This window comes from Lissotriton vulgaris, chromosome 9 (assembly GCF_964263255.1).
Source record: "Lissotriton vulgaris chromosome 9, aLisVul1.2, whole genome shotgun sequence".
Lineage (NCBI taxonomy): Eukaryota > Metazoa > Chordata > Amphibia > Caudata > Salamandridae > Lissotriton > Lissotriton vulgaris.
In genome coordinates this window covers 420,397,324-420,412,540 of record NC_141697.1, presented here as the reverse complement: position 1 = coordinate 420,412,540, position 15,217 = coordinate 420,397,324, and the positions used below count along the sequence as shown (strand labels likewise).

The 15,217-nt window shown below is 44.2% G+C and overlaps 1 protein-coding gene across 1 annotated transcript in view; it reads right to left on the bottom strand.

Annotated features, from left to right (window-relative positions):
• Window positions 1-9,626: 9,626 nt before the first annotated feature.
• RCOR1 (REST corepressor 1) overlaps window positions 9,627-15,217 on the bottom strand; it is a 745,358-nt gene continuing 739,767 nt past the window's right edge. The window contains exon 14 of the mRNA XM_086937837.1: window positions 9,627-11,697. Coding sequence (XP_086793963.1) covers window positions 11,656-11,697 — 42 coding nt within the window. The 3' untranslated portion in view covers window positions 9,627-11,655. The remainder of the gene's footprint in view (window positions 11,698-15,217) is intronic.

Genomic DNA, 15,217 nt, shown 5'->3' with positions numbered 1-15,217 from the left:
CCATCTTGAGTTTCTTGAGGACTCGAGGAATTAGGGGAAATGGCGGAAAGGCGTAAACAAACGCGCCTGACCATGACATCGAAAGGGCATTCCCCAGTGATCCTCGATGGTGTTCCCTGCTTGCGTAACACCGGCATTTCTTGTTCCCCGGTGTTGCAAACAGGTCGATCGCTGGGGTCCCCCAACGGGAGAAGATGTCCTTGATCACTGCGTCCTCCAATTCCCACTCGTGCGAGACTGCTCTCAGGCGGCTTAGCGTATCTGCCTTCGTGTTGCATACTCCTGGAAGGTGTTCTGCTACGAGTGCGATGTTCTGCGCTATCGCCCATTCCCACAGTATTTGGGCTTCCTGTGAAAGCAGTGGCGATCTTGTGCCTCCCTGCTTGTTGACGTAATGCATTGCGGTGGTGTTGTCCGTCCGCACCAGGATTGCTGAATCTGTAATCCTCGGGAGGAAAGCCAACATTGCCAGTCGAATAGCTCTTAGCTCCAGAACGTTGATATGTAGATGACGTTCTTCCGGAGTCCAGTGACCACTGACCTGGAGGTCTTGCATGACCGCTCCCCAACCTTGAAGAGAAGCGTCCGTGGTAATGACCTGAGGAGCCCTTGCAGCCTTGAAACTGAGTCCCACAGTGAGGTGAGATCTTTTCATCCACCATGAAACCGACCGTTTCATCCGCTGGGTTACCGTCACCCTGTCGTCGAACGAACCTTCCACTTGTCTCCACTGAAGGTCCAGCTCCTCCTGCAGGGGGCGCATTCGCAGCCTGCAATGCGGAATCAATTGAATACAGGATGAAATCGACCCTAGAAGAGATTTGTACATCCTGACCGTCATCCAACTTCTCTTTTGGCAACGGGTGGCTGACGATATGAGTTTCATCTGTCTCTCTTCCGATGGGAAGGCTTTGCACTCCTGAGTATTGAGTATCGCTCCCAAGAACTTCACCGTGCTTGCAGGTTGAAGAACTGACTTTTCCTTGTTGAGTTGTAAACCCAGGTGAATAAAGAGGTTCAAGCACGTGTCCACTGCCCTTGATGCCTCTTGCAAGCTTGGGGCCTTCAGCAGCCAGTCGTCTAAGTACGGGAATACTTCTAGCGACTGTCTCCTCAGAAATGCTGCTACCGGTGCCAGCACCTTTGTGAATATCCGAGGAGCGGACTTTAATCCAAATGGGAGCACCATGAACTGGAAGTGACTCTTGCCTACTGTAAAGCGAAGGAAACGTCTGTGAGCTGGATGGATCGGGATATGAAAATAGGCATCTTCCAGGTCTAATGTTGCCATGTAGTCGCCCGGGTTCAATAGGCGCAATATGTCCTGGAGTGAAATCATTCGAAACGATAGTTTCGTGAGATAGGTGTTGAGCTCCCTCAAGTCCAGGATAGGACGCCACTTCTGTTTTGTCTTTCGGATCAGAAAAAATCTGGAATAGAAACCTTCTCCCCTTTGTGATAGGGGAACACGCTGGATCGCCCCTTTTTGAAGCATTTGTTGAGCTTCCTCTTGAAGAAGGTTCAGATGGTCGGAAGTAGTGGCGTGGGGAGCTCTTGTAGGTGGAAAGTCCTGGAATTCTAGAGTATGCCCATTCCGGATGATATTTAATACCCACTGATCCGATGTAATCTCTTCCCAGCTGCTCAGATGTTGTGATATCCTGCCGCCCACTGGAGATCCCAGAAGCGGAGGAACAGTTGGCAGAGTCGGGAGGCCGCTATTGACGCTTGCCAGCGTCCTTGCCCTGACGCCCCTGTCGTCCACGAGCGTTCTGGCGAGAGAAAGACTGGGATTGCGACTGCCGCTGATAGTATTGATTGCCGTACTGTGGCCTGTAAGACTGCGACTGCTGTGAATATCGCTGTTGCTGATAACCTCCTCTAGGTGAAGAGAAACCTCTTCCTCGTGCTCCACGGAAGGGTGTTTTCCTATATTGCAGGTTCCCCAGAGCCCTTGCTGTCTCCGTGTCCTTCTTTATACCCTGTAGGGTCTCGTCGACATGTTTCCCAAACAACATGTCCCCATCGAAGGGCAAATCCAAAATCCTATTCTGGACCTCTGGCCGGAAGTATGTAGCTCTCAGCCATCCTTGTCGCCGAAGAACCGCTGCACTGCCTAGGGCACGGAAAGAGGTGGTGGCGATGTCCATCGCGCAATCAATCATCTCTGAAGAGGAACGTTGTCCCTCTTCCAGAAGTTTCTGTGCTTCCGCCTTCTGGTCATCCGCTAGCAGATTCACATAGTGTGCCACATCACTCCACATCTGGCGGTCGTACCTTGCTAGGATCGCCAAGGCATTCGCCGCTCTGACCAGCAAGCTAGCCATTGACGAAAAACGCTTCCCAGCGTTGTCCAACCTTCTACCCTCCTTATCCGGCGGAGTCGTGAGGGTGGCCGAAGGATTTCGCGATTTCTTCTGTGCCGCCTGCGATATGACCGAGTCAGGTCTAGGTTGTCCAATCAAACAGGCGGGACTGTCATCCGGAGCTTTGTACTTCTTCTCCAAGCGCGGAAGAGTTGGAATGACCGTCGCTGGGGTCTGCATCACTTTCTTCCCTTCCTCCCATATGTGCTCCACAATGGGAATCGAGCGCACGGCCTTACGGTATGCCTCCTTGAAATCGTATAAAAAACAATCCGTAGATGTTGTAGGCATCGCTAACTTAAAACGCGCTGTGGCTCTTTCCATCAGGCTGAAGAAACCTCCTACATCAGCCGGAGGCGAGTCAACCGGGTCTGGCACTGGTGAAGCCGGATCCGGAGCTATATACTGGTTCCATTCACTGTCCTGGTCATGATCTTGGTTTTGCCCCGTTTCATCCTCATCCGAGGTATCCACTTGGACTTGCTGAGGATATGCCCTCTCATGTTCTTCCTGTGCAGGCCGTACTGACTCTGCTGCCACCGCCTGCGGTTGAACCTGTGCTTGACCTTCCACAGGTTGCGACCCTTTCTTGCTCCTATACTCCTCCAGCATCGCCCTTAAGTCTGTTAAAAGACTCATAGGCATCGTCACCATACCCTGCTGTGGTTGGGTATCTTGGTATGCAACCTGCCTTTCTGGCCGCTGTGCCTTCTGATAGTAATATTCCTCATCCAAATCCGAATCATGGTATTTCAGATTCAATTGAGATGGACTGTAAGCATCCCCATACATCTCATTTTCCTCTTCTGAGTAGTCATCCTCATCCAACAAAAGGGGTGGAGGTAATGATGGTACTTTCCTAGGAGAAGTCATATCTGGGGTTATCCTCCTCCTTCTGCTGTTTTCTGGCGCTCCTGTCGTCAACGGCGTTGAAAACAAATCCACCGTTTCCTTGTTCTGAATCGTCGTCGACGGGTCCGTCGACGAGAGTCCCTTCACCGTCGACGGCATCGTCGACGGAACCCTCATCGTCGCCGGGTCCACCGTCGACGGCCTCGTCGACGGCACCGTCGACGGGTTCATCGTCGACGGGCTCGTCGACGGAGCTGTCGTCGTCGACGGGCTCGTCGTCCTCGTCGACGGGATCGTCGTCATCGAGATTGCCACCGTCGACGGAATAGTCATCGTCGACGGGATGGTCTTAGTCGACGTGGTGGTAACCGTCGACGTGGTCATCGTCGACGACGCCGTCGTCGATCCGGTCTTCGTCGACGGAATCGACATCGAGGTCCTCGTCGACGCTCTCGTCGTCGTCCTCGTCGTCGCTGGGTGGCTCGTCGACGACTGAGGAGACAAAATCACCTCAGATGTTTTAGAGTCCGTTTTGACCCCTGTAGAGGCCTCTACAGTCGGTTTCTTGACGGACTTGGCTACTTTAACCTGGTGGGAAGGCCCAGCCGAGCTCTCATCCAGTTTAGCCTTTTGCACCTGCATTGCCTGCCTTTCCCTCTCCTTTACACTCACGTGAGGAGATTCGATAGGCCCTGGCTTGCCAGACCTATCAGAGGTCACACGCACAGCCTTTAAGGGGGGTTCAGTTGAAGTGTCCACAGACGATCCGCCCCTCTTCAATGAAGTTTTCGAAGATGTTGATCTGGCATCTTCCTCATCACCAGAAATCACTTCATCCTTCCTTTCCAACTTCCTGAGCCACAGAAGCAGCCGTCCTTCACGATCACGGAGGGTTTTAACAGACATTCTCCTGCATATACTACACTTATCAACCTTATGGTCCGGGTATAGACAGTAAATACAGTCTTGATGTTGATCCTCTGTATAAAGTCGTTTTTTGCCACAAGTGGCACAAGACCTGAAAAGGCTCTTCTTTTCCTTATCAGCCATGACAAAGCTGAAAGAAATCCTCAAAGAAAAACTGTATAAACAGTACCTCAAGTTGAAGTTAGAGCAGAGCTCTAAGGAGACTCCCTGTCACCAACGAAGCGGTAGAAAATCTGAGGCTCTGAGCTTTCTCAGGAAGGTTCTACAGGGTGAGGCTGATCTGATTGGTTGCTAAGGGGACTTTGGGTCCTTTTACATAATGACAGCAATAGGCTGCAAAAGATAATGAGGCCTAGGCCTAATTTTTTTTTACCTTTTTACACCTATTAGGGTGTATTTACCTAGGTATATATATATATATATTTTATTACCGAGGCTCCCATTCCGACGACGGGGAAAGATACAAGCAATGGGAATCTATGAAAGTTCCAATACTGGAGTAACCCTAGTTGATAAGATCTCCAGAACATTACTTCATCTGACACAAAAGGGCATGTCTTGTCACCGAACTGCAACTGTCTAACCTTGAACACTGCTAATTCCCTGCCGGATGCAAAGCACAAGCAGTACTAGCACAAAGGCAAAGCATAGAGCATTGTTGCAAATGTACGAAGTAGCATACCACTGCTCCCCCAGGTTTATTGATTTAAAACATAAAAGTTGTCTTGAGTCAAAGGTGAAGATGTGATTGAATCTGTGAAAGGACCAAGCAAACAATATTTAGGTCCAATATACTGTCAAGTTTGGAATAGGATATTGAGGGCAACATAAGATGTCCCTAATACAAGCAAAACGGCATTAATGAAAAAACAATTTACGCTGCCAACCATATACAAACTGGTGTGATGTATGATGTACAACCTCAGCTCTAGGAAAAACACGTACTCTTTAGATACTGAAAATGCAAGACTTTCACCAAGACCAGAGTATATGACAGAGAAGACAGACTTTAAAATCAAAGTGATGATACCAATTAATGTGGGCAGAATATTCATATAAAATTCATGTAGGTTATTTCACTAAATGGAGAAGTGCACTAAAACATCACCACAAAAACAGATAGAAACAATGCCATATCATTAGTTCCAATAGCCTACAAGTACCTCGTAAAAAGCAACTAAGTCTTGCACAAATGAATGACTGAAATGCCTGCATCAAAGTGAGTGTTTCTCTTCTCATAGGCCAAGGACTCACTAATTCTGTACTGTGATCTCATAGTTATAACTACTTGCCTTGAAAGGGGATAATGCATACATCGGTTTGTTGTAACTTGAGAACGTTTTTTATTTTTTAGCTCGGATTCAAATGGTTGTAATGGAAAGTGTTCTTTTGCCCAGAGCTTCGATTACCATGTGAACATAGGCATGATTAGGTAGCAAAAAGATTTCTTTGTGGGTCACTAAAAGAAACAACTTAGGAGGCCACGTTAAATAGCATTCAGCTGCCCATGGGAATCCAGGTCCCTACCATAAAGTACCTATATTACAAACAGAGCATGTGCCAAAGGCTGTGGCTTAAGGAGATCAGGTGCTGCTATAATCAGATAAAGCAAGGTTACACAGCTGTTGCACACACAGTTACATCAACCCCTTACTTTGAAAAAGAGGGACGATTTGTTCACATGGAAAGCTGACCACTCCTTGGGCAAGGGGTTCTGAATGATGACAAAGCCCTTAATGTACAAAGAACCTCCAAGGCGCTGCTACTGAACTCAGTAAAGTTCACTGGAAAATTCCTTTATCTGTCCATTAAAACAGAGCCAAGCATATCCGAATTGTGGCCCTTAAGTTGGAAGCCATTTAAGGGTAAAGTTGCACCTGTATTTCCCTCATATACACCGCACAGATGCAGGATGTCATTGGATCGAGGCCTATCAGGCTGATGTCATCCTAAGCAGAGGAAAAAGCGTGATCTTGGACAGCATCCTCTGGAGGACAACAGAAGCAAAGTTTAGACGGCTAATCAGTAAAGCGGTCATGATAGAAAGAACAGTGATCTGCTGAGAGCACAACTACACCGACAAGTTGAAAATGGCCAGTTAGAATATCTGGCACCAAATATTTTTATTCCATGTATCATCCGACAGAACAGAAGGACATTCATTTAACAGGAGTTGATGCAACTATCTAGTACATATAAGGCTGTCCAATATCAAAAGCTGAAAATACTAAGAATGTTTGCACATGGGAGTGTGGAAGCAGGAATCCTGCATGTCCACATAGTGCTGTCAGAACCTCTTCGTGGGTTCCAGGTTTTCACCAGTTGCACCATCTAAATGTATGGATGCACGATAGGCTCCATCTTTTATCTTTAGCTTGAAGAGAAGCAGTGAATCCTCTTATAAGCAAATATGTGAGGTAGATCTAGCGTTCAGTATGGGAGTCAAGGAGTAATGTCAAGTATATGCTGCTAAGACACTTTTTACAAGAGTTTATCAACAGTCACAACACAGGTGACCATGATTTAGTGAAGGACAGGAAAGATGTTAAACACATCTGTATTGGAGCACTAGACTTACGTGTGTCAAAAAGTAGTCAAGAATGCAGCATTATTTTCCTCCGGTTTAGAGTAATGACCCATGTCTGCTGCTTCTTATGCCTGCCCATTACTTACTAGATCGAGCACACATTGTCTGGCACTGTCTAAGGTATACCCAGGCAAATATAACAAGCACTAGACCCCATTTGGTTAACTTAATGCGAACAGTTCAACATAGCCTGGATCTCCTCTAAAGAATACAGATCTCTATCCTTCATTGTCAAATGAATTTGAGGAGAAGCCATAGATTCATGTTGCGCTCATGCAGTAAAATACAACACTACTGAAATTGGCATCAGTCCACAACGACAATTGGGCCAGAATGATTTCGTTCCATCTCCGTGGTAACAGCATTATAGGTAGCCTCCTAACCAGTGCTTCTTTAAATGGGCATAATTTAGCCAACAAAGGAACAAGCAGTCTCAGTCTTCATGTAAAATGGCAGCTACTGGCATGCACTTTGGCAAACAAGTCTGTATTGAAGGGTATCATTCATATTTAAAGTCCTAGATAGAGTGAGTCATTTATCACCAACCTGGATTATTTATGTAACAACTGAGCCAGGGCTTGGTCAGGGAATTCAGCACATGGTGGTACTTCTAAGGCAAGGAGGTGGAATATCATCATTCTGATCACCTGCTCTGCTAGTTTCCTAAAAATGTGTCCTTCTGTAAACCTGGAGATTTTTTTCTGAAAGCAGCAGGATGTGAAGAGAGGAGTTTAATAAAGGAGTAGTTAGTCAGGTTCACCTTCCTCAAGAAGACACTAGTTGATGGCTGTTTGAAACTCATTTAGGAAGGTAAAGTATGGGTGCCACGTTTACTCCAAAGGAAGCATAATATCAAGGATTTTAAATGGGTTGAGGTGCACAAGGGGAGCCTGGCATGCTTATTATGGACTTATCCCCATTTTACTGGTTAGTCAGGTTGTTACTAAAGACCTCATTAGTTCCTGGACTTATTTTTTATGACACCTGGCATCTGGGCTGTCTTACCCATTGTGAATTTTGAAAATGTTATTCCGAAGTCCACTCCATATTGCCAATGTTTTCCAATTGCTTCTCCCACTCGGTGAAATGTGCTTTATCGATGAGTCAGAAGGCGATTATTAGACTCAAACTGCTGTGAGCACATAGGGTTTAGTCTAAGTGCCCTAACTTCTGCAAAGTTTGAAACTAGGATTCAAGACCAGGATTGCTTAGTGGTGAGATTTGGTGTGATTTTCTATTTGCACGTTTTTAATTGGTATAAAGGAGTTTCCAATTGCTAGTAAAGGGAACAGTCTTGATCAGGTTTTTAAAAAAAGCTTGTCTGTGGCGCAGCAGTGCAACCGAATGTTCATAGTTTGCTTACAAGACAGTCAAATAACTAGCAGTGTGTCCTGTAATGTTACATTTCGCATCAAATCCTGTTCACGTTCATTACAGCAGTCTTCTTTCTTACGTTTACAGGATCAGGTATGAATCCTTTGGGAAGTACCAACATGGGGAATCTATAACCCACTGATTCACAAACTGTATACAAAGTTGCTTTGTGGTCCATGATCTCCTGGAAGATCACAGGACTAAAGTTTAAAGGTGAAAACAATTGGAAAATAAAGCAAGCCACTCAAGGAAGGGGACTAAAAACCTTAATCTCACGCAACACCATTTTCACTTATATAGCAGCAACCTTCAAACAGAACTGTTGACCCAAGGGGCATCAGGAACAATGTTGTTGAAACTAAAGTTGTAAAGCTGAATTATGTGCTGGTCTCGACCACCACTGAGCTGATGAGTCATGGACCTCAGGGAAAATTTGCTCTCTCCGTTTGTGAAGGGATGGGTAGGAAAAGTCGAAAGTGTTAATGCTGTTCAATCTGAGTGTAATTAAATCCTGTATAGTCACAAGTGAACATGAAGAACGAAAAGAAGCAAAGCAACTGTCCTGCCACCCCTCCAACGGGGCAAGCAGCATTTGAACTGTAATGAGAAGCAATCCTACTACCCGAAAATGAACTTCCTATGAGTATCTTGAGGCAACAAGCCTGAGAGCGTAAAATAAAAAGTGGAGATTTTAAGGAAAACAAGCTGTGGAAAAATACCACAGTTTGCAAGATAAACATCCCATGTAGATGAAGCCACATATGCCTTTTTAAAGCGAACAAAATATTACTGCATAAAGTATGACCTGCAGAGCAAAATCATGCAACAATTGGAATCAAAGAAGCTGAAGGCACACAGGAGCCTACATAAAACCTTTAAAAACTGCAAATTGATAAATATATGGATGTTTTCATTGGTGTTGGATGTGTAACTACTATTTTTTGCAGTTGGAAGCAACTGAGGAAGCAGCTCTAAGGCACAGTGGGGTTGATATTTCCAAGACAGTCTATGTACACTGGGGCCACAACTCAAAAGGTTGCTGAATTGGATTACAAAAAGCATAATTAGAACCCTGTAACCAGAAGCAAGTATACGATCAAAACCAAAGATCTACGTTCACCGAAAAGCTATCATCAGGTATTACAGATGGGTGCTGTCGTCCTTTGCAATGGTGAAAAAATAAATGATGGCGCGCACATCCACGTCTGGCTCTGCTACAGCAACACAATGTCCTACAGCAATGACGTGGTAATTTCTCATTGACTATCTGAATTAGATAGGTCAGAGTCTAGTCATTTCCCACCAAATTTGAAAATCGCACTTTGAGATCTTAGTGTCCTTCAGATAGTGACTGACAAAGGTGAAGAGATTTTCTACATATAGCGTAGTAATATCAACACACAGACTTTATGAGTTTTTCAACACCATATGTTTAAAGGCTGCATTAACAGCTATGGCTATTGTGGATTTAAGAGAATTGCACATTGTTAATACTCTATTATGTAGTCGTGACTATTGGTAAAGAGAACAACAAGCGACATGTTCATTTAATTTTAAATCAATTCACACATTCAAGTAACCTGTTTTGACAGAACTAAATAAAATAGTTTTTGGAATTTATACAATTAAACAAATGTAAAGTGTTTAGGCAAAGTTTACTTCCCATAACTAAGGTTTTTCTAAGCTAAACTAAAAGTTTAAACAATTATTTCCTTTAACTGTATCCTACTTTGCTCAATAAGTTATACATGAGAAAAAAATCCGATTTCCACAAAATATATATATATATATATATAACTATAACATTCACATTGATAATTCTTAAGAAAAATATGATTATTACACAATATGTAATAATCGCTGTGGACCCTCATATCAGAAATTCAACCAGTTTACAATTCTTGATCCGCTAAAAGGGGTAGGTCACGGTAGATCAAACCACTTAGTTATTATAATGATTGAAGATGTCTGGAAATGCAATGCAAATTGCTGTCCTTTAATCGAGATGATCACAGTGCTTAGTTAAATAAGCATTCTTAACACGTTTTCAGTGCAATTTCAATGCAATTTCATCTCAGGAGAGAGAAGTATGCAACTTTTACTAGTTCCTTGTAAGAAAATTACAAATAAATATGACTACAGTTTCCCATGGGGATCAAGAAGGAACATTAGTCTCCCTTCATTGCTTTACAGAAATGGAGGCTAACAGATCATAGTCGGATTTCTGGTGTCAAAGACCAGCTTGGGAATTTGAGTGAAAAACAGATCATTTTGCCAAAATGTTGATGGACAAACATTGCTGTTGTAAACTGTGATACTGCAAGTCACCTTAAAATGTGTATACTACATAAAAGAACAGCTTTCTTCAAATTTCTTTGTCCAAAGAAATTGTGGCAGATGAACACATGGTTATGTCTGCTCATGCAGGAACCTTTACCAACAACCTCAGTGGAAGAACCATCTTTAAAAAAAAATAAAGTTAACAATTTTCACCATAACACTTTTTTGGGGGAATATTGAACATAAAATAAAATTTGGGTAATGAAAGGAAATACCATTAAAACACCATATAGTCTTTTCAAGGGTAAAACCAATTGTTAAATGAACAGTGTCAAAAAAGTGCAACTGTAATTGTTAACCGAACCACGTGCCTTTAACTAGTTGCCCTTAAAAAGGCCTTATCGTTGCCAATTTTCCTAGTTTACCAGCAAGTTAATCCAATATGAATGCATTCCTGCAAGGTTCTATAAAAATGATGTTTCTTTGAGGCAATCCTCTTATGTCCTCCGTATAAGGGCAAAAAATAAACAGTTGAAGTAGATCAAATCTTTACACCATATACAAAGGTAAACCCAATTTTAAACACTTCTGTTTTAGAGCCCAGTACTGAATTATTTTGGGCAAACTATTAAACATTTTTAAAAGAGCAAATTAAAATGTACATGGGAGAAGAAATATTGCATTAAAAGTGAAAGAACAACATTTTGCCCAACTGACATCTATAAAGGGTTCCATTGCCAGCCATGCAAGCCTTTCAGGTATGTTGTGAAAATCACTGAAAATGAAGCGGTATTGTATGAAGTCAGATGTGTGTACATCAAAGGAACAAAACATGCACTTCCTTGATAGGGGCTCACAATTCTGTCGTCATGTCTATAGAGATTAATGCACACTATGTGATTACAAGAGCCATGCAGCAGCATATGTCCTCAAAGTCTAAACCTTCAAAATGTTTAATGGCAGATGGTGGGTGCTCTTCTTGAAGTACAGGTCAATTCTTACATTCGTAGGTAACGAAATATTAATTCCTGCTGCTGCTTGAAGTGGATGATAAAGAAAACCATCTTGAAGGCTTTCAAAAGAAAGCATGGAAGCAGTGCGTAGATAGAGGACAAAATTAAGGCAGATGTAAAAAAGGATCTCCTGCCCCTTTTTTGGTAGTAGCTGCTTGTCCACAAATATAAGATGTAGATGGCTGTCTGAGATTTTGCAAAACCTGATATCTAGGTTAACAGTAGTAAACACAAATTGTTCTAGGCCACCATTGTTTCATGAAGCAGAAGAATATCTTATGTCAAGCAGAGCAGCTGCCTAAAGGAAAAAATACAAATGAGATGTTAATGTTTATTTTCTATAATGAAGTATTTAAAGATCAATGCAAAATGAAAAAGGTATCTTGCAACATTGAGGACTACAATGAGTTTCTTACCAGACGGTAATAACGTTTGTTAGTATGAGCACACAGCAGACTATTTTCTTACTGACATCCCTACAGAGGGGAGAGGTAAAAATCTGCGAACCATTTACAGTTTGGGTGCCTGTGACACACAAATATGTCCTGGTGTTGTTAGATAATAGGATTTCGAGAGTCTAGAGCTAACATCTGGTATACGACCAGTGTAAGAAATATTCTTGTCACTGCAGTAACTAGAAACATTTAGGGGAAGTCACCCAGAACAAAGCAGAACACACTATGTACTGTAGGTATGCAATATTTGCAGGATTTTATAAAGATGCTTGAGTTGAATTATTACAAACATGTCATTAGCACCTCACTGATACTAAATCCTAGCAGATTCAGCATACCATAAAAGATTCCAGTAGGAATATCCTATCACATTAGAATGGCACCCTACAAAGTTCTAGAAATTGAATCTGAATCAGCCCAAAAAGTCTGCAATACAAACAGCCAAACATTCTGAGCCTTAAGAAAGAGACCGACCCGTTTAGTGCAACCAGCACTGCACGGACAGCCTTTAAGATTACTACATTTCTTATACACTTCAAGATCAGACTCGCAGATGGATGGGGTTGCCTAATCTTTGACTTCTGACAGACAAGTTACTCACCTTCAGTAACACCTTATCTGGTAGAGACAGTATCGAGGCACAGATTCCATACCTTTGAATTTCCCCAGGCATCAGACTGGATCCGCAAGATTTTTCTTTGAGCAAAACCCCTGCGCGCCGGTAGGTGGAGTTGATTGGCTCTGCGTGACGTCATCCACGTCAAATATACAGACGCCACCTCTGCATGCTGCAGTCAGTTACTTTTCATGACTGTCCACATCAGAAATGCAGAGCCATGAAGAGTACGGACATTTGTGTATTTAAAAACTAGGGCCCTGAAAGGGAACAACCGTGACCTTAGAAACTTGTCCGCATTGCAGGGAGGATGGGTGGGTCGGTAAGGAATGTGCGGCTAGATACGGTCTCTACCAGATAAGGCGTTACAAAAGGTATGTCACTTGGCCATCTGATAGAGATCTAGCTGCAGATTCCTTACCTTTAAATAGATACCCAAGCAATATCATCCCCGGATGTGGGGCTGCAAACATATTTCAGCGTAGAAAGTCCTGCAGAACTGAACAGGCAAAATTACCATCACTGCGGACCAGACTGTCCAGGCAGTAATGCTTGGTAAACATTTGCAGGGATGCCCACGATGCTGCCGGACAGATTTCCAGGAATGGGACTCCAAGTACCACCGCAGTGGTAGCAGCTTTAGCGGAATGAGCTCTTAGGCCTTTAGGAGGCTGCTTCTTTGCCAAAGCATAGTAGATCTTGATGCAGAGAACGACCCATAGTGAGATGGTCCTTTTCTGTACCGCCCGACATCTCATTGCACCAACATACCCCATGAAGAGTTGGTCATCAACCCGGAACTCTTGTTAGGTCAAGGTAGAACGACAATGCTCTTTTTGGGTTCAGATGGTGGAGGTGTACCTCTTCTTTAAAGGAATGCGGAAGAGCGTGGAAAGTAGGTAAGGTGACAGACCGACCCACATGGAAAGGTATTATCACTTTTGGGAGAAAAGAGGCTCTCTAGTGCGATGCACCAACTTGTGAGGGACTATCGTAAAAAAAGTAGGCTTGGGCGATCGAGTCTACAGCTAGCTCACCCTCCCGGCAGATGTGATTACCACTAAAAAGGCTGTTTTTATTGTGAGAATATGGAGGGGGCAATTGTGCAGGAGCTCGAAAGGAGCAAACAAGGAAGGGGAGAACCAAATTAAGTTCCCACTGAGGCATAATTGGAGGCGGAAGGTGTAAACATATGTAAAAGGCCTTTTAGGAGTCTATGTATGATGGGTGACTTAAATAAAGAGGGTTGGTCTGTCAGTCTCAGGAAAGCACACACATATCCTTTCAGGGTGCCCAGAGCGGAGCTCTGCTGGGCAAAGGTAAAAATATAAAGTAAAACATCAGAAAGGGAAGCAGAAAGAGGGTCGATAGACTTCACTGTACAATATATTAGAAATTTCTGCCACTGGCAGGCATATACAGTATTAGTGGAGGGATGCCTGGTTGCCAGAATAACATTACAAACTTCATGAGGAAGTTCAAAAGGTATCACCTGCCACTGCTAGATCTCTAAGCTAGAAGGCGTAGAGTTGACAGGTTCTGGTGGAGAACTCTCCCCTGCTGCTGAGATTGAAGATCCTCCCAAAGGGGAGCCTTATCGGAGGATCGATGCTCATTTGCAGAAGCTCAGGATCACAGACTATCCGTACCCAGCCCGGAGCCACATCGATGACTTGAACCTGGTCGTTCCTGATCTTCTTGATTGTATGAGTGGTATGGGCAGAAGTGATATGGGCGGAAAGGTGTACAGGAGGCCTGAGCTCCACTTGAGACAAAAAGTGTCTGCGAATGAGAGCTGCCTTGAAAACTCCAGCGTGAAAAACTGCTGACATTGCTCATTCTCTGCAGAGGCAAACTGATCTAATCAAAGCTCTCCCCACTGCTCAAAGAGACCTTGGGCTACCTTCGGATGGAGAGGCAACTTGTGATCCTCTAGGCATTGACGGCTGAGTTTGTCCGACTTAGCATTCATGGAACCTGCCAGGCGTTGAAACACCAGGGATATGCCCTGTTCTAGCCATGTCCAGGGACGCAGGGCCTCTTAACAGAGTTCATGACCCCACTCTGTCCTGTTTGTTGCAGTACCACATGGCGCGATGTTGTCTGTGAACACTTGAACTAGCATTCCTTTGATGCAGGGTAGAAAGGCTATCAAAGCCAATCAGATAAGCATGTTGATGTGGAGTTCGGATTCAGCCAGAGACCAGAGTCCTCTGATGTCCATCTATCCCAGACGGCTGCCCCATCCCAGAAGCGATGCGTCTGTCACTATGGTGAGATGATGTTGATGAAGGCAGAGGGATCTGCCTCTGACCCAATTGCGGTTCGTCAGCCACCACTGCAGATCTCGTGCAATTCCCTCCGAGATCTGGACCATGTCAGAGATTCCCCTGATGCTGAGCCCACTGGAACTTCAGGTCCCACTGCGGAGCTTGCATATGCCACTTGGCATGTGCCACTAGCAGGATGTAGGAGGCGATGAGGCCCAGAAGCCTCAGAGTAATTTTCACCTAAATCAAAGATAGAGGCGGAAACATTGGTATCATAGCCTGAATTATCCTGGACTCGACGCTCTGGAGCACTGTGTCCAGAACAGTTCAGATGAAAGGGCCCAACAGAGAGTCAGGTTCAACTTTGGCACGTTCATACTGAACCCCTCTGAAGGCAGGAGGTCCGCCATATTCTGGAGGTGGGAGATGAAAGCCTAGGGAGAACCCGCCTTCCACAGCCAGTCGTCGAGATGGGGG